Source organism: Parasteatoda tepidariorum, chromosome 7, assembly GCF_043381705.1.
Source record: "Parasteatoda tepidariorum isolate YZ-2023 chromosome 7, CAS_Ptep_4.0, whole genome shotgun sequence".
Lineage (NCBI taxonomy): Eukaryota > Metazoa > Arthropoda > Arachnida > Araneae > Theridiidae > Parasteatoda > Parasteatoda tepidariorum.
This window is the reverse complement of record NC_092210.1, coordinates 73,263,448-73,288,596: the sequence shown is the minus strand read 5'-3', so window position 1 is coordinate 73,288,596 and position 25,149 is coordinate 73,263,448. Positions and strand designations below refer to the sequence as shown.

Here is a 25,149-nt window from a genome sequence, read left to right as displayed (position 1 = left end):
TTTATTGACTATTTGTCGCCAAATCACTTAGCTGGTTTTTCTATTGTGTAATCTTCGGAATTAATATATTAGCAATATAAATGAACGTTAAACATTTAAATTAGAACAAAGTAAGAGCTTTCCTTGAGAAATATGAATTTTTATAAAAATATCACTTAGTTTTTGCACTAAGCTCTTCATTTGTATATATATAATCATTGAACAAACTACATAAAACTTACACTACATGTAATTTGAAAATTTCATTTATTAAAAAAATAAATTGTAAAATACAATGTTTTTTATTATATATGTAGCTTGTGTAGATAGCAAAAGTATAAAAATAACATTTAAAAAATATATATTCTCAGTTCATTATTAATTTCAAGCATTTCTTAGAATTCAAAAATCCTTTTACTTTTAATCGTCAAGGATGTGTGTATGTAGTAGGCTAATTGGACAATCTGACCCTTTACTAACTACCAACAAAATTTATAATTAAGCTTATTGCAGAGAGTCTTTTATGTACATTGTGGAGTAACGGATTTTCCAACTAGCGTGCGACATATACATCGCAAAATGATTCATGCCATATTTTAAGTCCACTATACCAAGCTTGCAGAATAAAATATAAATTGTACAAGATATTAGAACAAATATTCATGAAATATTAATTATATTTTTATCTAAAAAGAATTTTTCATGTTACAGTTTTGAATCATTTTTGCAAATAATGTACAATAATTAAATCATTGATTGTTTTATCAAATCATTGAATTTTTTCTGGACCAAATACAAAGAATTACAAAAGTTCACATTTTCTAGGTTATGTTTAACAATATTTTTGCTTTGCATAAATCAACAATTAACTTATTAAAATAGATGGAATGCTGAACAAAAATTCTAGAAAGCTCATGAAATGAAAATTTTCGAGAAATGAATTATTATGTGTAAGATTTTAAAATTAAAATACAGGTAAAAGCTTAACGTAATAAATCAATTACAAGAGATAAAGAATAGAAGATTGAAACGAAAGAAAAATGCAATAAAAATCATCTTGTGTCTAAGTTTATTAGCTTTTTTTCACCATAGTGACAATAACAGTGTAACAAAACAAAAAAACGGACCACTATGAATAACTGTTGCTCTAATAATCGGATCTTCACGTTCTAGGACTCGAACTTAATGGTTCGAGGTGATGACATCAAATATGCTAATAATTTCGTGATGATATTTAAAGTTACGAAATCAGACACAAAAGCACACTTTTTCTGAATCGACATATTTTTTTATTGGCGTACTCGGATTTCAGACCCCAAAACATAGGGGGTGGCTGCAATCTGGGAAATAGGGTCCTCAAAGTTTGATCACGAGAGCGATCCAAAGTTTGGACCCCATGAAGTTAATTTTACTTTTAGCGTATTTTCCTATATCTCAAGAACTTTTTAAGTGAACTGAAAATTTTTTGCACACAATTATAAAATTCGTTTATCTTAAAATGCAAGAAATAAATTTTAGTAAATATTTATTAATTTATTTCATAATAATAACAAAAAATTTGTATTGTACGGTGTAAAAATTTTTACATCATTTTAAAGTACGTAATTTAACTTAGCAAAATTTAAACGAAATGGGTTGAATAGTTCTAGGGAAATCGAATTTTAAATTATGCATGGAATTATCTTTCGGATTAACATATTTTATAATTGTGAGCAAAAAATTTTCAATTCACTTAAAAAGTACTCAAGATAAGGCAAAATATGCAAAAAATATAATTAAAATTAAGGGGTGCAAACTTTGGATCGCTTTCTTGACCAAAGTATGGGGACCACATTTCCCAAATTGCAACTACTCTCTATAGTTTGGGGGTCAGAGATTTGAATACTTCGCACTGTACTATCAATTATATGTGCTTTATATTAACTAATGTAAAAAGTATATGTTTGGAGAAAAAATGTCTCATTGTTAAAGTATGAGTTTTTAGTCAAAGAAAAGTTAAGACTTCGCTCAAGAAATTATCAGAAACAGAAGTGAAATCGCATAATGATTACATAGTGAATAACTTATGTATTCACAATAGTTTTCAATCTTAAAAAATTAGTGTGGATAGAATATAGCATTGTTAAACCCAAAATAGTGCAGAAAATGTCAGCTGCAGGGGTGATTGTGGGTCCACTCAAAAATCCTGAAAATTTATTGAGTAAAATCATTTAAAAAAATTTATATCTTTTTAAATTTAATTTTCAGTAAATTCAGTAAGTCTTTTTAAATTTAATTAATCCGGATTTTTTTCAGAGCACAATCACCCCTGGTCAGCTGTGAAATGCAGGTGAAATAAGATTTATTACTAAAAAGTGTTAAAATTAGGAATTGAAGTAAAACATAACATAAAAAGTATTAAGTCGTTATTTTAAATTAGATATTGTGTTAAACTATATTTTTGATCACCAAATATATTTTAATATTAATAACATTATAAAAAAAAAAGAAATGATATCAAATAACTTCTGATATTTTATATACATACTATAGAATTTATTCTGGGCTTTTGATTTTCTAGGTAACATTTCTCTGTAATTAGTTAAGATAATTGAAAATGCATTATACTTCACTTAACATTTTAAAAAAAAATCACCATTGAAGTAAAGGAGATTAACAATTATAAAATATCTACATATACACTTTGGAAGTCCCATACACAAGTAAATTATTTTTAGCAAACATAAATGTTTTTTTTTTTTTTTTTTACATAATAAACTTAATATGTTCAGTTACAACAACATAAATTGATTAAAAAAGTAAGGAAATAGTAGTAAGAAAAATGCATACATATTCTTTCATTAATTTTATCAAACATAACAAATATTAATTCATATGATAAAATATGGTTATATATGTACTATGTCATAAATACAGTTTTAAAAAATATCAGATCATCAAGTAAATAAAGCAAGAAGTACAACAATTTCAGAAAAAAATTAGTTGTAAATAGAATTGTATCTAAAAATAATTCATTTGTACACTTGTAAAACCTGTTTTTCTTTCATTTATATAATTCATTTCTAAGTTTCATTTAAATAAATATTTCCTTTTTATCATTAATAAATACATAAGATCAAATTCACTCAATTCCACTTTCTGAAATTAATTGCACAATTTCTTAAAGTAATTTATTTATTTATTTTTTTTTGGAATATTTAAGCTCAATTTAAATCTCTTAACTTTACATAATGTGATAAATGATTTAAAAGTAAAATGTAGTTTATAGAAGTAAAAAAAAGACAAGAAAAGATCACTGGGCTCATGGAACCTATGTTAACCTAAAAAAAAGCAATACCCAAGATAGATTGAGGGTATTTCATTATTTTAGCAAAATACAATATACAAAAATATTTTAAGTTTCTTATTATTTACACCAAACTTATTAGATTTGTATCTAAATTAAAATCACTGCATTGCTTAGTTAATATTAATATCCTTTAACACTCTTAAAAGGAGAGGATAAACTGTTGCTCTCAGACACAACCAATGTATTTATTATGGTGTCATGGAGTATACAAACAGAATGAACAATGTTCAGTAGCAAATGAATCCAAGAAGCACCACAATGAAATGTTTAAATGAAAGCTGTGAATTTTATTGATTTACTTCTTCTTCTTCTATATTGAAATTTCATTCAATATGATATTTATAAGAATTTTGAAAGATTAAAGTTATACATAACCAAATTTGAGACTTAATTAAACTTAAAATTCAATTAAAAAAACAATTAAATTTAAAGTATATTTTAAGATTTTATACTATAAAAGTAGTAGTAACAATAAATATATTTGTAAATTAAATAAATATAATTTAAAAAGTTAAAATATTAGATTGAGTTAAAAGTTTTTCCAGTACGTTCTGTAGTTAACAATTAAGTTTAAAGAGAGCTTTTTATTCATCAGATAATAATTTATTTCATAATAGTAACAAAAAATTTGTACGGTATACTCTCAAAATAAATCTTAAAATCTAAGACCGCAGTTTAAATAAATGTACAACAAAACTTATAAATAAAAACCTTATGAGTAATAATTTGAATGATTTAAGAAAATTTTGAAACAGTTAATTTATAATAAATCTTAAATAAATTTTTTAATCATTAAATGTGTTGTGTAATGAAATTATTATGGTTGTACAGTTCATTAATTTGAAAATGGAATTAACCTAAAAAATTCACCACTGTCTTATAAATTCATATTTTACAAATTTTTTTAGTGCAAATGAAGCAACTCCTTCATTTCTTAAAACAGCAAGTGGGCTTTTTAATAAAATTTAATTTATATGTTCTGTTGCATTTTTTCAGCCTAACTTCATACAGGAAAAAGCTTTCCACTGAATCTAATAAATATTAAAAATAGACTACAAAGAAATTAATAATACAATAGATATCAATTCTTTAGAAAAAAATATCATATGTAACAAATTTCATCAAGATTAGAAAAATTTTGAGAACTATTATGGAATCGCAAAATATGTAAAACCAAATTTTTCATTAATCATAAAAATTAAAACTAAAATTGAATCTTTAGCATTGCTTGAGATTCTTTTTTTCTTCCATAATTTTTACAAAATATAGTGTCAGTAAGGATGTACTTGAAGGGGGTGAAAAAAGCACTAAACTAGTACCTTTTTTTAATATAAGTCATGGATATGCAAAGGAAAGTTAATAAAACCTCAATATTTCAGCAACTTATTGATTTTTGAAATAAAAATTCTATTCCAAAATCATTGAGTTCAAAAGTTGTTTCTAATCAACAACATAAATGTTGATTAATCTCTTTAAAAATGCAATTAGAAATTTTACATGATTTTTATGGCCATTTAAAAATATTTTAAAACATGTGTTATCCATAAACATTTCCACATTCATATATAGATTTTTTTAAGGCATCAGATACTTACACAATGTAAAAAGTAAGAAAAATGTTGCTTAGTAAATATTAAAGCAAAATAATAGCACCAGTACCAAAAAATATCTACATTAAAAAATGGCTCTCATAGTAATAATTTTTCTTACAAAAATAAACATTTGTGAAATGTAAAACAGAAAATAACTTTTTAAAAACACAGCTTAGTTACTCCCCATATTAGTTTTGAAAAGATGCCTCCACTTTGTTGTATGCTTCTTCTTTATTTGGAACAAGAACAATTTTTCCAATGTTTTTACGTTCTACCATACATTTTGTAGCTTCAATAACCTGAAAAAATAAAGTATTTCAGTTTTAGCATATGTATAAATATAAATTAAGTTAGATGAGATTAAAATTATTAAAGTAGTACATATATGCGTAAAAGATGTATATATGCACACTCCTTGATTTAAATAAAAGCTATTCACTGACAATCCTGAAATTTAATTTAAACTTTTAAAATTTGGACTAGTTATTCAACAGAAACCTCTCGGAATTCGATGCAACATGGAGGCAAAACACTTTATTTTATCAAATCAAATATTCTTTACAATTATTTATTATAAAAGAGAAGAATAAACATAGTTGAATTAAATTGTTCCATAAAATACCAAATGAATCGTTCAATTTTCTTACTTTACAAATCCATTAACTATAACTCATATCATCCCATATTTTTATCTAGGTTTTATATATAATATTTCAATTAATGTTATTTTGATTTATTTAGTTTTCACTGTACATTTTTGTTATTTATAGTTTGATTTTCAAACTATCACTTATATCTTTACTTATATTCTTAATTTCTTTAAATAAGTAGCAATTCTGAAAAATGTAGGTTTTTATCAGTATTTTTAATGTGGTGTGTTACTTATTTAGGAAAATACAGTAACACACAACTATTTGAGATTCTCGCAACCTTCATTAGTTGAGCTTTTACTATATACAGATATAACAAAAGATATTGATTGTAGGCTAAAAATATTGGATGTTGATTGAGTTTAATGACCATAGAACCAGATGGGGCTATGGTGTGCCTAACTTAGAGTAAGAAAAAACTTACAGTAATACATTATACACAAGGTAATAAAATTTAATTCTATTAGATGCTATGCAAAACATAAGACAGGAAAAAGTTTCTAGATAAAACTGTAATAATCTAAAGAAAATAAACTTTTAAAAAAAAAAAAAAAAAAAAAAAGATTTTTGACACATGCAATTAAACTTACCTCGTCAAAAGACCAAACAGAGTCAATTCTGGGTTTGATCACATTATCATTGTAAAGAACCATTAATTTATCTAAAACTGTTCTGAAACATTCAGGATCCTCCTCAAAGATTGTATTAATACTTAGACCACATACTGCATTATTCTTTTGGATTAAATTGTAAATGCTGATATTTTTGGTCTGCCACCAAACTTTAAAGTTCTTTAAAGGATTTCTCTTCTCTCCATTTATCATACTGCTAATACCTAATAGAAAGAATTTAAATTAACGCGTAATTAGCCTTCTAAAATAATAAAAATATAAGATTCAAAAGAAATTTAATCCTCCTACACCTTTTCAACAATGCACTAATGATAAGCTTTATAGTTTAGGGGGGACTAGAATGCATATATTTTCTAAAATAAAAATACTTTTTAAAATATTTTAGTTAATAACCATTTTTTCTTTTCTTTTTTTTTACAACACATTACAATTTCGTTAAAATCCCTTAAGGACTATTCCTTTAAGACCATTCCTTAAACTATTGCTATTTAATTCAATCTCAAAAGAGACTTCTCATAGTAAACATATGCTTAATATTTTGATTGCAATTCTTATTAAACCAGAAAAGCCATAATCTATTTTATATTTTTAAATAATTAGGTTTAAAAAGACAAGTTTAATTTTTAATTTATTTACTATTAAGTCCAGAAAAGGCTGATTATTTTTAACAAACTATTTTGTCTTAAAAAAAAATTAAAAAAAAAAAAAAACACATTTCTAGACAATCACAAGAGTAAAGAAAATAAAACACTCTCAAATACACTTGCATGTAACTTACACTAAAGAAGCCACTTCTCTGATACATTCCACTACTATTATAATATAATGTCACAATGTTATTTGTTAATTTAAAACAACGTTAATTTTAAACAAAACAATGTTAATTTTAAACAAAGTAAAATATATGTAGAACAAAATTTCAAGTTTCAACACTCTTAATAATTTCTTTCTAAATTCAAGTTTAAACTTTTGATTTACTGGACATGCTGATTCCAAATGCTATGACAAAACTGTTATCCCAAAATGAGTTGTGTATTAAAGAGAAAAAAGGAATCGTTTGATAGAGTGGTGCTTCTAAATTGTATGCTTACCATCATGAATTAAAACTAAACAAGAATTTTTTTCTCTAGTTCTTTTCATTGTAATGGTTTTATAAAATAACTGTGACAAAACTGTAAAAAGGAGGACAAAACCTTTTGGTCCCACTTACAACCTGCAACTGTCCAAGTTGGCAGATCAAATAGGTCTTTTCTACAAACTATTCTTATATAACAAGAAAACTGGTTATGGGAAAAGCATATATATTAACACATAGACAAATGAAAATTTAAAGTTTAATTCACATAGATTTTTATTTGGATGAGCTTAGCAACAAAAATATAAGAAAAGGCCACATTAACACACAAAAGTTTGTAAATAGCAAGATATCTTGCTAAATATTAACATTTTCCCTCTTTTAATAACGAATTAAACTAAGAAATTTCTATTACAACGTTCATGATGTTAATCTTAATTCAAGAAAAAATATGAATACACATTTGGAATTCAAGTTGCCTGACATAGTAACTATGTGAAAATATTACATTTAAAAGTATGTTGGCATTAACTGCCATATTTTCTTAAATATAGGTAAACTAAATTTATATATATTCTAAATATATACAATTTATACACATTTATATTTATACTAATTTCTACATATTTTAAACATATAGTTAAACCAAATTTATACATATACTGTCATATATCTCTTTAAATTGCATTAATTAAATGAGCAGCAAGTCAAGAAAGTGTGGAAATAATTTGCGCAGTGGCATGAAATTCACAACTCGCTTACCAACATGAACTATACGCCCCATGTGTCTCAAACATCTTTGGGCTTTTATGAAGTCATTTCCAGATAAACAATCCAAGACAACATGAACACCTAGAACATATTTAGCTCTAAATAACAATATCATGAAATCAATATACGAAAAATAATGTATAAGAAAATGATCACCATTTGTAATTACCTGAAGGCGATATTCTTAAAACCTCACTCATAAAATCACAAGTTCGATAATCGATGGCATGATTAACTCCATTTTCCTTAATAACATCATGTTTACCAGATGAGGCAGTACCAAAAATTTGAACATTTTCAATGCTTTTGGCAATCTGGGTTGCAGCCCAGCCAACACCTCCTAAACAGCAAATTAATTTTTAAAAATACTCTAGTATTACTTGCTAAAATGTCTATGAAATAGAATGCAAGATAACTTTTAACTTATATGAAAAACAATTTAAAAATTATTTAATAATAATTAAATTTAATAAAACTGAAATTTTTGAAACTTTTAAAAAACAAAAGAAAATTATTAAAAAGATATTAAGAAAATTATTTAAATTCAAGAAAAAAGCAGTTCCTGCTATATTTATGTTCTTTACACAAATTTAAATATTTCAAGTTCTTAGCTTAAAAGAAATACAACAAATAAAATTTTTAATGTAAAATAAAATATTCTCCAATCTGTAACACAATTCTAAAAAGAAAAGTCGAAATGCAAGAAATTAAAAATTTTACTTTATGCAAAATGTAATGTCATTATTGGAAGAAGAAAAGAGAGAGAGAGAGAGAAAACCTGAATTATTGAGTGTAAGTGAATATCTATTCAGAATGTAATTCCAGGTAATCAAACATTTGCATGCATTTAGCTTGATATGTAATACCATTAATGTCAAACTTCATTTTCTAAACCTGTGTTACACAGAATGCTATTAAAAATACTTTTATTGATTATTAAGTCCCTCACTAAGTATTCTTATATCAGAAGTAATTGAAGTTTCAAAACAAACTTTTCAAATGATTTTTAATGTAGTGTCAAGATAAAAATTAGAAAAGATCATTACTTAACATTAATTTATTTATAAAAAGCATATACACACTCTAATCTATACACACTCATTGCTCATACATAATTCACCAAACCTATAAGGTATAATTTTTCTTCTCTTCCGACTATTTCCCGTACTGTTTTTCTTTTTTTTTTTTTTAAATGTTCATCGAACTGAAAGGCTTTAGCTAAATTTTTGGCATTAACGGATAAGGTCTCCATTGGAGAAAATCGGTATACTGCAATATCTTTTACTTCCAGTTCTTCAGATTTTAATGGTAAGCGTGACAAACAGCTTTTTACAAATCCAAGGAAAACAAAATAAATAACCTTATGCGTGTAGTACCTGCTGCAGCTTGAATCAATATACTCTGTCCAGGTCTTAAATTACCAAAATCCATCACAACCAAATATGCAGTCACATAGTTTGTAATAAGGCAATTTGCATCCATATACGTCATGTTTTCAGGTATAGAATAACATTGGTTTTTGTGCACAGAGACAAATTCAGCACACATTCCATAAGTAAAATTCCAACATAGCACACGATCTCCCATCTGAAATAGAAATTAAATTTTTAATGAGATATAATAACAAACAAACAAAAAAATCACATCTCAGTTTATAATTATCAAAACTATTTTTCCCTTTTTAAAGTTTTTTTTTATCTAAAATCATATAGAGCAATGGGTTGTTACCTACCTTCCCTCTTTTTTTTTTTGGATTTTACATACATCATCATGTGTATGTGATTCTCAGAAAATTGATTAAACACCTTTGCTACCACCCTATTTCTTCTAAATAATAAATTCTTATACTGTTTATCAGAAAAAAAATTTAGAAAAAAAAATTTTTTTTACCAATAATATATTTCTAACAAAAAATATGAAAATAAATTAAAAAATTACAGGTATTCATGTTGACTTAACAAAAATTATTCATAAAAAAAAATTTTGGGCTTCTTTTAAATTACTTACCACAGGTATGTTTTTTTTAATTATGTTTAGAGCTTGCTTATGATATATGCCTGATTTCGATTTCAATGCTCTTATCCGAGGAACATAACCATTTTTAAGTTACAAAATGCACAATGTTAGGGTTCAAAATTAAAATAAAGCTGTAATTGTAAAAATGTAAGGTAAATTCTACTTGAAAGTATATAATATAATGATTTACTTATACAAACATAACTAAAATTTTCAGTCTCTGCAGATAAAAAAAATATATTTAATGTAAATAATACAAATATAATTACAATATTTCAATATAAATTATCATAACAAATTTATACGTGTAGAAATGTAGCAGAAATATAAGCAGGGGTCTGTCTAGGTTTTACAGAGAGGTACCTATTTTGTGAAAATTTAGACATAATTTGTGAAAAATTAAAAATTATATTAAAAAATCAACGCAAAAATATGCTCAAAATATGGATATACCGTTTCTTAAGGGATACAAAAATAAAATTTGAAGAAAAAGTACTTTGTGAAACTACCATTTTTCCTAAAGTTGAATTTGTGAAACTACCGTTTTTCCTAAAGTTGAATTTGTGAAGGTACCGCTAAACGGTAGTAAATTTGGCCTGGACAGATCTCTGATAAGTTTGTATTTATCTCAAAATTTATTTTTTTCTATAATTCAGAACATAAAATTTGTCACTGTTACTAATACATAATCAAATTTATGTGATGGCTGTGATTAGAATTTTGAAATAAGAAATGTTACAAATATGTAATAAACTTAATTTCCCTACAAACACTACACATTTTTCCTTAAACAAAGCTTACAAAATCAAATTATTTCAATTTGATTCTTTGATAAAAACTGAATTGAATTAGACTATATCTTGGTATATAAGTTGACCCTCTACTTTTGATTATCAGGTGGATTTCTGGTACGTAGGGAGAGTAAGTCACCCACTGAAACAAAATATAAAGAAGAATTATAAAAATTTCTTAAAATTAAACATATTTCACATTGTCCTCTCTGAATATCATACTTTTGTGCTGCAATAAAGATGCTATGGGATGACCCCTCAATATAACGAAACTAAACACATCAAATGATACTATACATGAGGCAAAATGTGGATCCAAATGTTGTAATATCTTTTTTTATAAGTGTAAAATTTCAAATCCTCTGGATATAGGTGACGATTCTTTTTTTTGGAGGGGATTTTGCAGATGGGGATGAAGTAGAATCAATTGCAGAAGGGGACACTTATAATGACACTGCCAATGTTATTGAATCAAATACAGATGTTCCGGAATCTTTAACATCATACCTTTATAATGTGTTTTAAAGCTTCATTATGTTATATATTGTGAAATACTCTTGAATAAATTATCGCAGCTATTCTTATTCCTATTTTTTTAGAACATAATTTAAAGTATTGTTACCAAAAATACTTTATACGTAAAGAAAATATGAGATAAAATGTAAAATTATATATAAAAATAGTTTTAGGAAGGGGTAAATTGATGAAGAGTTATTCATATCCATCTCATTGTTTTAAAAGCATCAATATTTCACAATCAGCAATAGTCTGACTTTATTGACCTTTTGATTTTCACAAGAATTTTGGGGGGTTGAAAAGGCTACTCATACACCAGAATATACGGTAGTAACTTATATATAACAAGCAGAAAAAAATTCTGACACTTTTGTTTGTGGTATCTTAATTAACAATTTAAACAGATTTAGTTAAAAGGCTTTTGGACCACTATTGGCCTACAGGCCATAGGTTATGAATCCCTGCTCTTATATAGATTAATGCAATAAAAACAGACATTTATAATACAGACATATACAAATTTCTCATTCTTCACTTACCATAAAACAATATTTTAATAATAAAAAAGATTTGTTGTTATTCTTTGTAATTTTGATCATAATTTCTGGTTTCATAATGATGAATCAGTAAAATCAGCATTTTTTTTTTCTTTTTTAAAGTTTCAATTAAAAGTTTCAATTAAAAGTTTTAATGAGATCCCAAATTTTTTTTTAAAGATCCCTTAATACTATGATGAAGATAATTTCCTACATTAAATTCAAGCTTGAATACATTTTTTTAAAAATCTCAAACTATTTAGTAAAATAAAAATTATTCCAACATTTATTTTACTTAAAATGGAACATAAAAATAAATTTTTGGAAAAAAATCTAAACTTTCCTTAAAAATAAACTTAACATGGTTAAAAAAAAAAAAAATGAAGGAATAAAATTATTTTGCATTTATAAGGCATCATATGACAAGTAATATCAAGTATCCAAAACTCATTCTTACACCTTTATTGAACTAAAAAATCTTAAATATTCAGAGCTAAAAAATTTCATTTACTATCAGTTAGATCAGAAGGTAACATTCAAATTTAATGATCATATACAAATTTCTTATATTAAGCCCACATTTACAATAAGCTACATTATTGCAAAATTTAATACACATATTTTCATCATAATATATTTATTTGCAATCTAAAATAGATTTAATTACGAAAATTTAAACTAAAGGATGCAATGGCTTTCAATGCATAGCATAGCGGTTATAAATTAATTGCAGATAAGTATAAGTGACGTCAGTTTGAGAAACATAAGACCTCATGTTTTAGCTAAAAATGAAAGTGCGCATTTTTTAATTAAAAATAACTTAATAAGTAGCTTTTTAAAAAAAGTAAGAAAAGGTATGCATTTGAAAGTAAGAAAAGGTATGTATTCAGATTTCTTTCTTTTTTTTAAATGTCATTCTCCATTATGGATAAACATAAATTTGTATTTTATGAACCATTTTTAAAGAGATTACATTAAGTGACCACTTTATATATAGTGACCATTTAAGCTGGTCTCGAGTGTGGTTACTTCGGACAGGTTCCACTGTAATAAATAAACTGTAACAAATAAAAAGAAATATATAATTTACAAAAAAAAGAAAGAATTTTTTAACTTTAAAATCAGAATAAATACTTAATTTGAATTCAGTAACATTTTCTCCAACTTCTGAAATAACACCAGCACCTTCAACACCCATGCAAAATGGAGGTTTAACTCCCTTGTAAGTATATATTCCTTGTCGAACATATAAGTCAGCAAAATTCATGCCACAGGCTTTAATTTCAATCACAACATGATCCTTTTCTGGCTTTGGTTTAGGTATTTGCTGCACTTTAATTTTATCATAGCCACCAAATCCAGTTAACATTATAGCTCTCATTGTTTCCATGTCTACAAAACAGGTAATTAAGTCAGTAAATGTTTCAAAACAGTTCAAACTATAAGTGGACACAAGCATTTTGAGGGGAAAAAACTTTAAATTATAAACCAATGTTCATGAGGGAAAAAAAAACTATTAATAGAAAGAATTAGAGGTATATTTAAATAATACCTATACCTTTTTTACCTAGGTATAATTTAATACCTATTTTTTAAGCTCAAATTTTTTTAAAGTATATAGATATAAATATTGTAGTAAATAAAATTTTTCTTAAATTTTAAACACTATTTATTTAAATCCATATATAGAGCTTTCAAAATAAAATTATGGGATAGACTATAAAATAATATTAACTTTAACTTATAAGTGGTTATTATCTCTTATTAGGGACATTTTGTTATAAAAACTAATCATAAACTTACATAAATTAAATTTGACACAAATTATCTTTATACATTCATTACGTTTAGATTTTATCAATGACAACACTTCTAAATTCTATTATTAATATAACCTTTTTATTTTCAATTATACGCAAAAGTTGTTCTCTGCGAAGTCAATAAAAAATTTTAGCTCTTTTAACTGTTTATTAATTAATTAGTGTAAGTAAATATGATTGCAGTTCAATGAATTCATAAAAGTTTTGCTTCACTATTTTAATTAAAAACAAGTCATTTTGATAGATGTTGGTTTACATAGTCTAAGATTAAATCACTTCATCATTACAAAAATCCTTTGAAGGTGAATAAGTTTACTAATATGACAAAAGGAATTATCATCATCAATTCTGCAAAATAATTAAAAACATTTATCAATAAATTAAGTCAATATTAGTTGTCATTCTATTTGAATATTTTGAAGTTCACATTCTATTACATACTGTCATCTATCATCTACATTGAAATTAATTAAATATATCAAATAAACAACAATTTATATAATATTTTAATAATTACAATACGATAAATACATTAACAACGGAAAAATGATTAGAAAGAAAAAAAATTACTTAGGGGAAATATATCAGCAATTAAGTCAACAAGGCTTTCACAATTAAGAAAATTCTTAGGGAAAATCAGTCTCCAAAACCAATCATTAAAAGATTCTCATTCTACTTGCAACTGTTTTTAAAGAATTTAGAAAACATGACAAAATTCGAGAGTTATAGGCAGTAAAAAAAATCTTGATAAGAGTATTTAATTTTGTATTTCCATTAACCATGCATTTAGAACCAAATAAAAGCAGTCATTTTATAAGAAAAAATAACTTCTTTTAATTACTGCCTGGAATATTTGTGTTAGAAAAGTCGAAAATTGTGTATTAAAAGTTAATTGTTAGCCCTGATCACATGAAATAATTTTTTAAAATGAAATACCTTCCATTGTGATGAATGTCGTGGTAAATGGTCTGCTAAAAGTTTTCAAGTTAAGCAGAAAGATAACAACCACATATTTCTTGGCGAAAGATAAAGATAAGTTATATTTTGGCCTAGGGCTAAAATTCCAAGATTCACGTGGTTTTGTTTATTATTTTTTCCCGCGGAAAATTTACCTTCTTTACGCTAGAAAGTACAAAACAACGCCTTTTATTTACTTAAGGACCGTTGACGCTGTATGCAATTCACGCACCTTCAATCGCCTAGTTTGAGAGTTTTTATGTCAGTTTACCAATCAGGTTTTCATCTCCATCGACCACGATCAGAGTTGTGTGAATAGAATACAGCAAAAATGGCCCATTCGGTGAGGAATATTCTACATCAGAAACCATATCTTAGTTAGAGGTTATTAGCGTTTTAGTTTTGTTTTCATGGAGATGCGCTAATTTGATGCGGTGAAAGCCGAGAAAAATGTAGTAAATAATGTTAAATAATAGTAAATAATTATATGTAACAATAACTAATCAGATTTTGTTCTGAAGATTCGTTTGAATTAAAAAATATTAGATTGTTTAAGAAAATGGTATGGAAATACCTAAGAAGTAAATTTATATTACTTCAATCACATATATATTTTATTTATTTTAAATTTTTTCCAATTAATGAAATTTGTTCCACAAACAGTGTTATACTTTAATTTTTTTTTTTAATTATAAGGTTTGATGGTTGACAAAATTGACGAGTAGCATGTCGGAAGGACCTGATGTTTCTCTAGAAAATGTCACAATAAAGCAAAAGGATGAAAAAGCTGCTTCTTCACCACCTGTTCCTCCACATGATCTCTCTTTAAATCTTGATTTATATAATTACGACTCGCCTGATGCTCAATCTTGTCAGTATGTGCTTACAAGTCCTCGATCTTTAGAAGCTTGTTCCAGAGTTGGCGTGAAGGTGCACTACTCTTTAATATGATCACATTATTTAACTCTTGTGCAGGTTAAAATTAGCTTATTCAATTTTATGTACTAATATTTTGTTAGCTATAGAAAAAATCTACGTAAACAAGAAAAAAATATAAATTTAGATTTTTATTTATTTTTCGCAATTTTGCATGGTAGTTACCAGATGTAAGGAATATTTGGCCAAATATAGACTAGACAAAATCAGCACAATTTTAGGACAATATTCCTTTAAAAAAAACAGAGCAAGAAGAAAAACTAACTTAGTTATAATTTACAAAACTGAACACCTATCTGAAAACTTATAATTTATAGTCTGCTTAAGGAAAAAATAAATTTCTCAACTTTATTAAAACTGATAAACTTAAATTTTACTTCAAAAATTTAATAAACTTATTTTAATTTCAGAATGACCCCATTCTATAGTAAATTTTTATTTCTTCCCATCATATTTTAACATTTAGATTACTGAAAAACTCATATTATTTTGTGGTCACTAAACTTAAAATTTTTTTATTTAACTTGATGAGAATAAATAATTTAAGTTAATATAGTTTCAGCATCTGCATATTTAAGAATAAATTTGCAGAAAAGATTAACAAAAAAAACTTGGACCTTTCACTATTTTAGATCATAACATAGATACTCAATTAGTGTAAACATTATTTATTGATAATTTTTAAAAATTAAATTTATTGTCACAAATATAATACAAGATTGGATGATAGAAAAAAAATTTTTAAATAACAAGTCGTATAAGCAATTACACACATTTACTGCTCAATGTTATAGTTTTTATTTAGTACTGTATTCTCTTCCACACACTACATTTCTACTAGCATTAAAACTCAACCAAGTTAATAACTAATGACAAATTGCAAAAACATAAGTTTTTGTGGTATGCAATGAAAAAATAAAACGAAGTTCAATATCTTTTGACTTCACTGATAACACTGAATGTTGATCTCAATATTTAGCTATAAGATGAAAAATAGGCAGCATAATAGATTGTGGTCAACATAAATAAAGGTGCATTCTTTTGATGTGAGCAATAGAATTTCCAAAAACAGCAGAGATGTTTTTCTTTCAGGAAGTAAGACAATGTAGCTGGTGGTTGCCTACATATGTTTGTAAAATAAACATTTTGGGTTAAGATTGTAAGAACAAAACAAAATGTTTGTTTTTCATTTTTCTATATTGATGCCAGAAATTTATTTATTAAATGTCTTTTATTTATCTCTTTTTTTTCCAGTAAAATTGCTCGCTTAAAAATTGTTGCAATAGCGGAAGGCTAGTAATTTTTAACTTGTTACGAACATACAGTTTTTGTACATTTAATGTAACCATTTAGCACAGGATCTCATAATATGCACTTGTTATATTCAGTATTATAGGAGTCATAATAATGCTCTATAATAATAACAAAAAATCAAGAAAAAAAAATCAGGACAATATTTTTTTATTAGGAATATGAAGAAATTTTAGACCCTTACACAGGGTTTCCGCTACGGTAGCTTTTTTCGCAAAATGCGAAAAGACACCTCAAAAATGCTAAAATTCAACAAAGCATTTTCGCATTTTTGCTAAAGGATTTTACTAAATTCCATTTAAAAAAAAGCTTCCGCGAAAAACCATGTTCAGAAGAAAGTTTCAAGTTTAGAAGAAATAAAAAATGGCACCGGCACTCATATGAGTTTTTTAGATGATGTGCCTAAGAAGAAAAGTGAAAAATTTGAGTTTCAGGGCCATATAATTTTAGATGGACTGAAACAGAGGGAAAGATTCCGTAATTTGATGCACAATTTTTTAAACTGTATCATTGAAAATATTACTGATAGATTGGGAGATTTGGATAAAATCGAAATGTTCAATATATTTATACCTAGCAGGATGCCCCATAGTTCGGAAGAATTACAGCATTATGGTGTAAAGGAAATCCGTTGCATTTTCAATTTGTTTTCGGAATCTCCCAGAAAAGATTTTCAGTTTACAGAAACTGAATTACTTTGTGAATGGGGATTATTTAAACACATCTTAATGCAACGATGTAAAAACATGTCATTTAATGAATTACTTTTATTTTTATATACCAATGATGTGTCTGAACAGTACCCATTAATAACTTCTGTTATAGAGTATTGTGCAACAATACCAATGCACACTGTTGACTGTGAAAGGGGCTTTAGCTGCCTTAATTTGATTAAAACTAATATTCGAAACAGGTTGTTAATCAACCATGTAAACAATTTGTTAATGATTAATATTGAGGGCCCTGAAAGTGCATTTAACTTTCAAGAAGCATTTGTAAAATGGGCAAACATGAAAGAAAGGAAGATTGTTAATTATAAACCAAAATGTTTTGATAAATAATAAATGTGTTTTTTTTTTTTTTAGGTATTCTTTTTGATATTCTTGTACATTAAGCTATTCTTTGTCAGATAACTTACAGTACTTGTTTGATATAAAGTAATTTTATAAGCCTAATGGCATTTTAGCATTTTGCTAAAACTTTTTTTCAGATTTTAGCTTTTTTGCTAATGAATTTTTAGACTCAGCTTAAACCCTGCCCTTACAAAAAAATTTTAGAACACTAGTTCTTAAAATGATCATATATTGTTCTGCAATGTTTAGTATGATATGTACTATTTTAACAATGCTCCAAATTCTTATTTCAATACTGTCTTTATGAATGTTTTCAGAAATAGAAAAAAAAAGATATTTTTCTGAAGAACGGAAATTTTTTTATCAACATTAAAACCCATGGTAAAAACCTCACATGGTAAATACTGTGCCAACCCTGTTAAGAACAAATTATCATAAGCTTATAAAACCAGATGAATTTGCATTAGAAATATAAAATTAGATCTGATTCTATGACTTATTGTGCTAAATCTGTTCTAAATCCTACTTCGTTTGCAAGGGCGCAAAACCTGATATTTGATGGTTTGATTTAAAAATGTCTTTGGTCTTCATTTCAGTCACATTTATTATATAAAACTGGGTATGGTTTTGGGACTTATTGTGTCAAATTAATTTTAAAGTCTACATTGTTTGCTAGGACAGAAAACTTGACATTTGATTGATTAAAAAAAATTGATATCTTGTTCTTGTATGGAAATATTAAACACTAGAAAACTGTTTAGTAGTAAACATACTCTTAACTTTTTCATGCTGTAACTGTAATAGTTATTCCTTTTTCTTGTTTTTGTTTCTAGCCTGTTGACCTTCTTCATAAGTCATTAGCAGAATTTTCTGATGATCTTGATGTTAACAAACCTTTGGAAGATATAGTAAAACTTTATGATGAGTTTGAACAGCAGAGAATAAGTAATTTGTTTTTGTAATTTTTACTTTATATTTATCTGTAATTAATTCATTTGCTTAGGATAAATACTTTTTTATATAGTAGATGTATTTAGTATATGTATATGTATTTAGTAAGAAGGAATAAAAATGTAAAATTTATTTAGTTTATTCATATACTTAGGTTCTTCTAATACAGAACATGTGGATTACACTCCAATTAGTTAAAGCTATTTCAATTGTGAAGGATTCAATTTAGTTTAAATGTTTGACACTGGTGATATCTCTCTTTAAATGTACTAAAATTATTAAATGTTAAAAAAAAAAAAAAATGTTTCTTTGTGAACTAATTTTTATTTGTTATGAAAGATATTATACAATACAGCTCTGATTGTATTTTGTCATTGTAACTTACAATAAAAACTTGAAATGAAAACTCATATGAAAGATGCATTGGAAAATTATAAGTCTTAAAGGCAGATCACTTTAAGTCAAATCTAATAATGAGTTTCTAAAATTGATAAATATTATTATTTGTTAAGGTTTTTATCCGTAATATTATAATGATTTTTTCTTCTTGAATAGTTTTTAAATATTTTTGAAATATTGAACAAATGATATTGCTAAATAAAAGATTATGATGTCAGATAAAAAATATTAACTCGATTGTTCTAAAAGTGAGTTTTTTAGTAAATGTGTACAACTTAAAAGATGAAGAGCATACTCTACTGGCTCTATCAGTGATTCCGCTTATGTTCTATAGCACATGAAATTTGCCGAGAATCATGGAGAGGACGTGAAAGAAGTTATGACATGTCCTTTGGTATGCGTTATTTTGCATCAAAAAATAAAAGACTAGCGAACCAGCAGATTCATCTTTGCAGAATTAAGTCTAACTTTTAAAGATTTTTTTTGTAATGATAACAGATGGAAAAAAAATTAAAATAATGTTGAGTATCAAATTATATTGTTGCTTATATTATATTGCTTGTTTCCTTGGTGTAAAAATATGATCAGTTTTAAATAAAAAATTTAATTTTGTATAAAACTTTTTCTTTGCTTTGAAATTCTTTGTTTTGTTTATCAATTGATTGGATCCTTATAAATGTGCATATTGATAGTTTGATAAAAAAAAAAAGGTAGAGAATTAATCATCTACTTAATATCACCAATAATTTTTTAAAATATTTTTTCTCTTTTTTATTTTTTGAACTTTTTGAAACGTTATTTAAAGACTTTAAATTAAGTAGAGTTTTGCTATTTTGAAAACTTTTGGAAGTCCTAGGTCAGGGATGGCGAACCTTTATGCACCAACGTGCCATTTTCTCAAAAAAATTGCTTAATGAGGTCATAGACGTGCGGTTAAATAATTTTGACTTCGTGATTATTGGGAAAATAATAATACAAAATAGTGTCAACTCAAAACTCTTTATTCAGTATGAAAAAAAAATTCATTTTGCAATGTCTCAGTTATACGCGTAGTTCAACTTAAAGTAACATCAGTGTGACTTCTGTTATTGCAGATTCGATGGCAAATAACTTATATTAGGTTGTAAGATGTTAGCTTAAGCAAGACTGTTAATTTTTTTTTGCTGGTCACTTATTATTAGCTTGTTTTTTACGGTTATTAATTGTTTTTTTTTTTTGGCATTAATTGTTAATTCTTTTGTTGATAATTGGTTTTTTTTGTGAATTTTAATTTAATTTTTGTTATGCTTCATAGTGAACTTCGTGATCGGTGTGTGCCCAAAATATAGTGTCACGTGCCATTGGTTCGCCCTCCCTGTCCTAGGTCCTAAAAGAGCTGTAGTGTCCTAAGTTTTGCAGAATCACTGCTCTGTGCCAAGAACACACCCATTATTTTAACAGTTGTTTGCTTCATAAATATTGAAATATGTATCAGGCCTATTAAATACTACAGATAAAATATTCCTGTGTTTTGAAAGATAAATAAAATTTGTCAGATGTAGTTATTTCATTATCTTGCTTACACTATTATTACATGAATTTAGACTTTTATTGTATTGCACAGTTCAGAACTTTATGTGAACTTTTTAATAAATATTTATATTTCAAGTCTTGACAAAAAAAATATTGGTTTTTGTTCAATTAACATTGAAATAAAATTATTGATCATTATGCCTCCTGTAGGTATTTAATATGTATTTTAATATAAAGGGTTAGTTATTGTTTTTTAAGTGAATATTGGAAAAGGTACCATTGGTATTACAAATTTGACTGGACATCTAAACACATAACCAAAATATTTTCACAAAATAAATAAAGTAAAATAACATTTAAAAAAATAATATTAATTGTAATCATTTACTATACTCTTTTTTTTTTATCTGAACTTATTACATTCCATCAAGTCTAGTTTATAGATTGTTAAATTTGTTTACAAAGTATGAATGAAAGGAACAGACTTATGGAGAAAGCAAACATATCAACACCTTTTCTATAACCTTCTGTAAATAAATTTTAAATTTTTTCTTCTTTTTTTTTTAGATTTAGATGGTAAATGATTGAAAATTTTGTTGCAGTTAGGGTTAATTAGATATTCATTGTTCTTATATGCCAGAAATATAAACCAATTGTTTGAAACAAAACTTATTATCTTTCAATGCTTCATTTATTATTTCAGAATTAGCAGATTTGTACTACTTTGTTTCATATCATACTAAAACTTTAAATTTTTATGTAATTGGGATATTAATATTCTCTTTAATGTGTGTGTGTGTTTGTATGTTTATTTATTTATAAACTATTTATGTGTAGTGATGGAAAAATTCTTTGAATTCTAGTTTGTTAAAATATTAATACATTAACTTTGCTCCACTAGAAAAACTATTTCATGAATCTACAAAAATTCTGTAGTTATTGGAAGAAATGTAGTATAGGGCTTTAATTAAAAATAATAAAATTTCTCTTTTAGTTTTATTACAAAAGTGTCAAGCTGAGAGAGAATTTATTATCTGGAGAAGTGCAACTAAACGGCGTGCCCACTCACTTTCACCAGGTTGTCGTGATAAACTACATAGACAATTTAAGAAGAAAGGTGACAAAAAGAGCCTGTTATGTTTTGTTTTTTCTATGTACAGTGAAACATCATGTTATGGACACTCCTACAAAATGGACACCTCTCAATACGGACATATTTTTTTTTCCCACGAATCTTCTATGAATAAAATCATTATGTACAATCTCTGCAGAGCGGATGCCGACAGTCATTTTTGCCCTGAAATGGTATATTCTATTTCTTCAAACCGGACACCATTTTTTTTCTAAATTTGAAAAATAAATATTTCTGTTTTACATTCCGAGAAAAAAAATATTCAACTTTAATCCATTTTTAAAGCATGCAAATTTTTTGCTTTATCAATAACTAAAATTATTGATAAGCTATTTCACTACTGAATAATCAGTATTTCTCCTGTCACCTTGCCTTATCTTTGCAAAGAAAGGAGAGAAAATGATACTGCTCATGTGAAATAATTCGGACAGCAGCATCTTTTCATCGAGACGATGCAGGATATGAGACCTCACAAGTTGAAATGACGTCTTGAGTGCTCTCAATGTTTCTACCCCACTTAAAATATTTTTCATTTTCCTGTCAATTTGAAGGCTGTATTTAACACAGCTGGGTAAAAAGCAGAGAACAGAAATAATCTTTGAGTTGTTCATATAAATGAAACATTTATTCAGACACTTGATGGATCAATTTTGAATATATCAACTCCATAGGTCCTTGTGCCTTACAGGCATGCATTGCTTTTTTTTTTCTTCTGTTAATCGCGGCAGGTTTACTTTAAAAGAGGTATTAACCACATTTCCTATCAAGCGATGGTTAGGTGTTAGGGGTGTAAACCTAATAATTGAAACCGACTGAGCACTAAAAGTTCCTATTTAGAATCATATGACTAGCTTGAATACCTGTGTTAATAAGAATATTATATTCATTTATCTGTAGCTACATCTAGAATTATGTATTTATATAAAAAAAATTTCCATATATTCTTTTTGTATAGAAAAAAATTACATTTAAATAAATATCCTTATAGATAGTTATTAGATTATTTATTCATTTATAAGTCATTGCAAATATTCTGAAAACAATTTATGGTGTTAAACTTCATTATTGAGATAATCTTCCCATAAACGGACAACTCTCGTAAACCGAGAATTTTTTCGGTCCCAAGAGTCTCCGCTTAACCGAGGTTTCACTGTATGTTCATTTTATCTAGAAATTCTAATGATATTTTTATTCACTTTTAGACCCACAAAGTAATCGAACATTAACCCAATCATTCAAATTATCAACGAGGAGAAAATCTCATGATGATATCCTAACTGCTTCAGCAGATCATGCTAGTGGTTCACTCCAGCGTTCCCGAAGTTCTTCTGTGAAGAATCTTCATCGAAGTGGTAGGCCCACCAGTTGGTCAACTCCATGCTCTCCATATTATCAAGGTTCACGTAACCTCTTTGTTCGCATTACATCGCCAGTTGTATGTGCCAAGCTTCAAACATTTCCTAAAGCTAAAATGAGACTACCGCCTAAGGTAGTTTTCTCTTTTTACTATTACTGTTAATTTTATATTTAAAGAGATATCTGTTACTTTACTTTATTATTGTAACGTTGTCCTGAAAATACTTTTGATCTAATACTGGGGCCCTACCATGAACTACCGGGAATGGAATGAAGATTCCCGGCTGGAAAGTGAAACTGGGAAAGTTTGGTTCCATGAATGTTCAATACCGTACCATGAACACTCCCTTGGAATCAGACATTCCACGATAACTCGCTCTCAGGGCGTGGCTAAAATTTAACCAATCACACAATTTACTTTAGATTTTCTTTTTGAGTTTGGCAGCATTAGCATGAGTAAAACGAAACGAGCTTCTGCTATTTAGATAATATTTTTGACTACTTATTGTTTTATTTTTATAATGTTTTTTGTTTTCATTAGACTAAAAAAACATGAACTGCGAACACTTTGAAATATTCTTCAATTTATTATACATATAGTTTTATTAATTAAAAACTATCATATTTATCATGTATAATTCATAAAATAAAATCCTTTTTTCATAATAAATATTTCTGATATATCCCTTAATACGTTTCATTATTTATTTTAAATATTTTTTAAAAAGTACAACTCTTAAAATAATGATCATATTTTAATGAATTAAGATTCAAAATTTCGTGCCTGAGAACTGCAAGTAGATAGATTACTAATTATACTAGTTTTTAAATCAAAACTAATTTCCAGAAAGAATTCAAATTTTATCAGACAAAAAAATTAACGCTTACCTTGATCTCTTTGAAATTAATTTAATTTCAGAAAAGTTCATTAGTTTTCAATTAAAATTGTAACAATATGAATGACTAAAAAGTTACTACTTTGCTTATTACTTTGGTTTATTTGTTACATTATAAAAGTGACTGTTTTTACTGATAGTTAAATAAATATGTTCACAAGAAATTAATTTCTAGATCTGCGTAAAATTTTTTTCGTGATTTGTAAAATCATTTTACGTATGAAATACTTAAAAATTATAGTTCAGGGAATTACTTTCGCAGCTTTATTTTAATGGAAGAATGAGAATAAAAATTTTTAAAATGAGTAAGAGAAGAAATAAATACAAATTTCATAAATATTTTTTGAAACGTTTTTATTCTTTTTTGTATTTCTTATTATAAATAAATTGTTTACTTTATAATACATCATGCCTGTAAAAAATTCTTTTAAATGTGCTGCCATTGGTGTATAGTATAAAGAACTATCGTTCGAAAGGAAGTTAAATATTGTTGAATTAAAAGTTCATCGAAAGAAAATTAAAAAAAGAAATGATTGGAACTTCAGAAAAAGATATTGGCCAAGTAATACGTCTCGTAATAATAACATAGAAATAGTAACAATTATTATATAATGAGAGCATAATTATTTTTAGTTTTCCGTCTTGAAAATGGCTCGGGCACGTTTATCTTTTAGAAATTTTGTTATCATCTCTTATGAAATAGAAAAAAGTTGAGATTCATCGACGAAATATCGTATTTAGTCCTTAAAAATTCATCATTCCCTCCTTGGAACGACGATTCCAGGTGCCGGAGACTGGTTGGAATGAAACCGATTCCAATTCCAGCCAAGAAACTCTTTCCAAGGTGTTCGTGGTGGGGAAAAATAATTCCTGTTGGAACGTGACGTCATTCTCAGATG

The 25,149-nt window shown here is 26.4% G+C and overlaps 2 protein-coding genes across 8 annotated transcripts in view; one reads left to right on the top strand and one right to left on the bottom strand.

The window, feature by feature from the left end:
* Positions 1–229: 229 nt before the first annotated feature.
* On the bottom strand, positions 230–14,832 carry LOC107457528 (synaptic vesicle membrane protein VAT-1 homolog). 2 transcript variants are annotated; one of them, XM_016075697.3, is made up of 7 exons: positions 14,664–14,832; positions 13,046–13,299; positions 9,425–9,635; positions 8,218–8,388; positions 8,040–8,129; positions 6,161–6,405; positions 230–5,219 (listed from the first exon to the last, which is right to left on the bottom strand). In XM_016075697.3, the coding sequence occupies exons 1-7, from the start codon at positions 14,668–14,670 to the stop codon at positions 5,109–5,111; spliced, it is 1,089 nt and encodes a 362-aa protein (XP_015931183.1). In that variant the 5' UTR covers positions 14,671–14,832; the 3' UTR covers positions 230–5,108. The 2 variants fall into 2 exon arrangements, with proteins under 2 accessions (XP_015931183.1, XP_015931184.1); XM_016075698.4 differs by lacking the exon at positions 14,664–14,832 and adding an exon at positions 14,298–14,471.
* A 152-nt stretch (positions 14,833–14,984) lies between these two features.
* Positions 14,985–25,149, top strand: part of LOC107457526 (coiled-coil domain-containing protein 177) — a 31,057-nt gene continuing 20,892 nt past the window's right edge. For 2 of the 6 annotated variants that reach the window (XM_071183624.1, XM_016075690.3), the window contains exons 1-5: positions 14,985–15,246; positions 15,381–15,614; positions 18,838–18,949; positions 21,861–21,983; positions 23,201–23,487. In XM_071183624.1, the coding sequence (XP_071039725.1) occupies positions 15,411–15,614; positions 18,838–18,949; positions 21,861–21,983; positions 23,201–23,487 (726 nt within the window). In that variant the 5' untranslated portion in view covers positions 14,985–15,246; positions 15,381–15,410. Of the gene's footprint in view, positions 15,266–15,380; positions 15,615–18,837; positions 18,950–21,860; positions 21,984–23,200; positions 23,488–25,149 lie in introns of all 6 variants that reach the window. The other 4 variants (XM_071183626.1, XM_016075691.3, XM_071183627.1 and 1 more) reach the window with 2 other exon arrangements.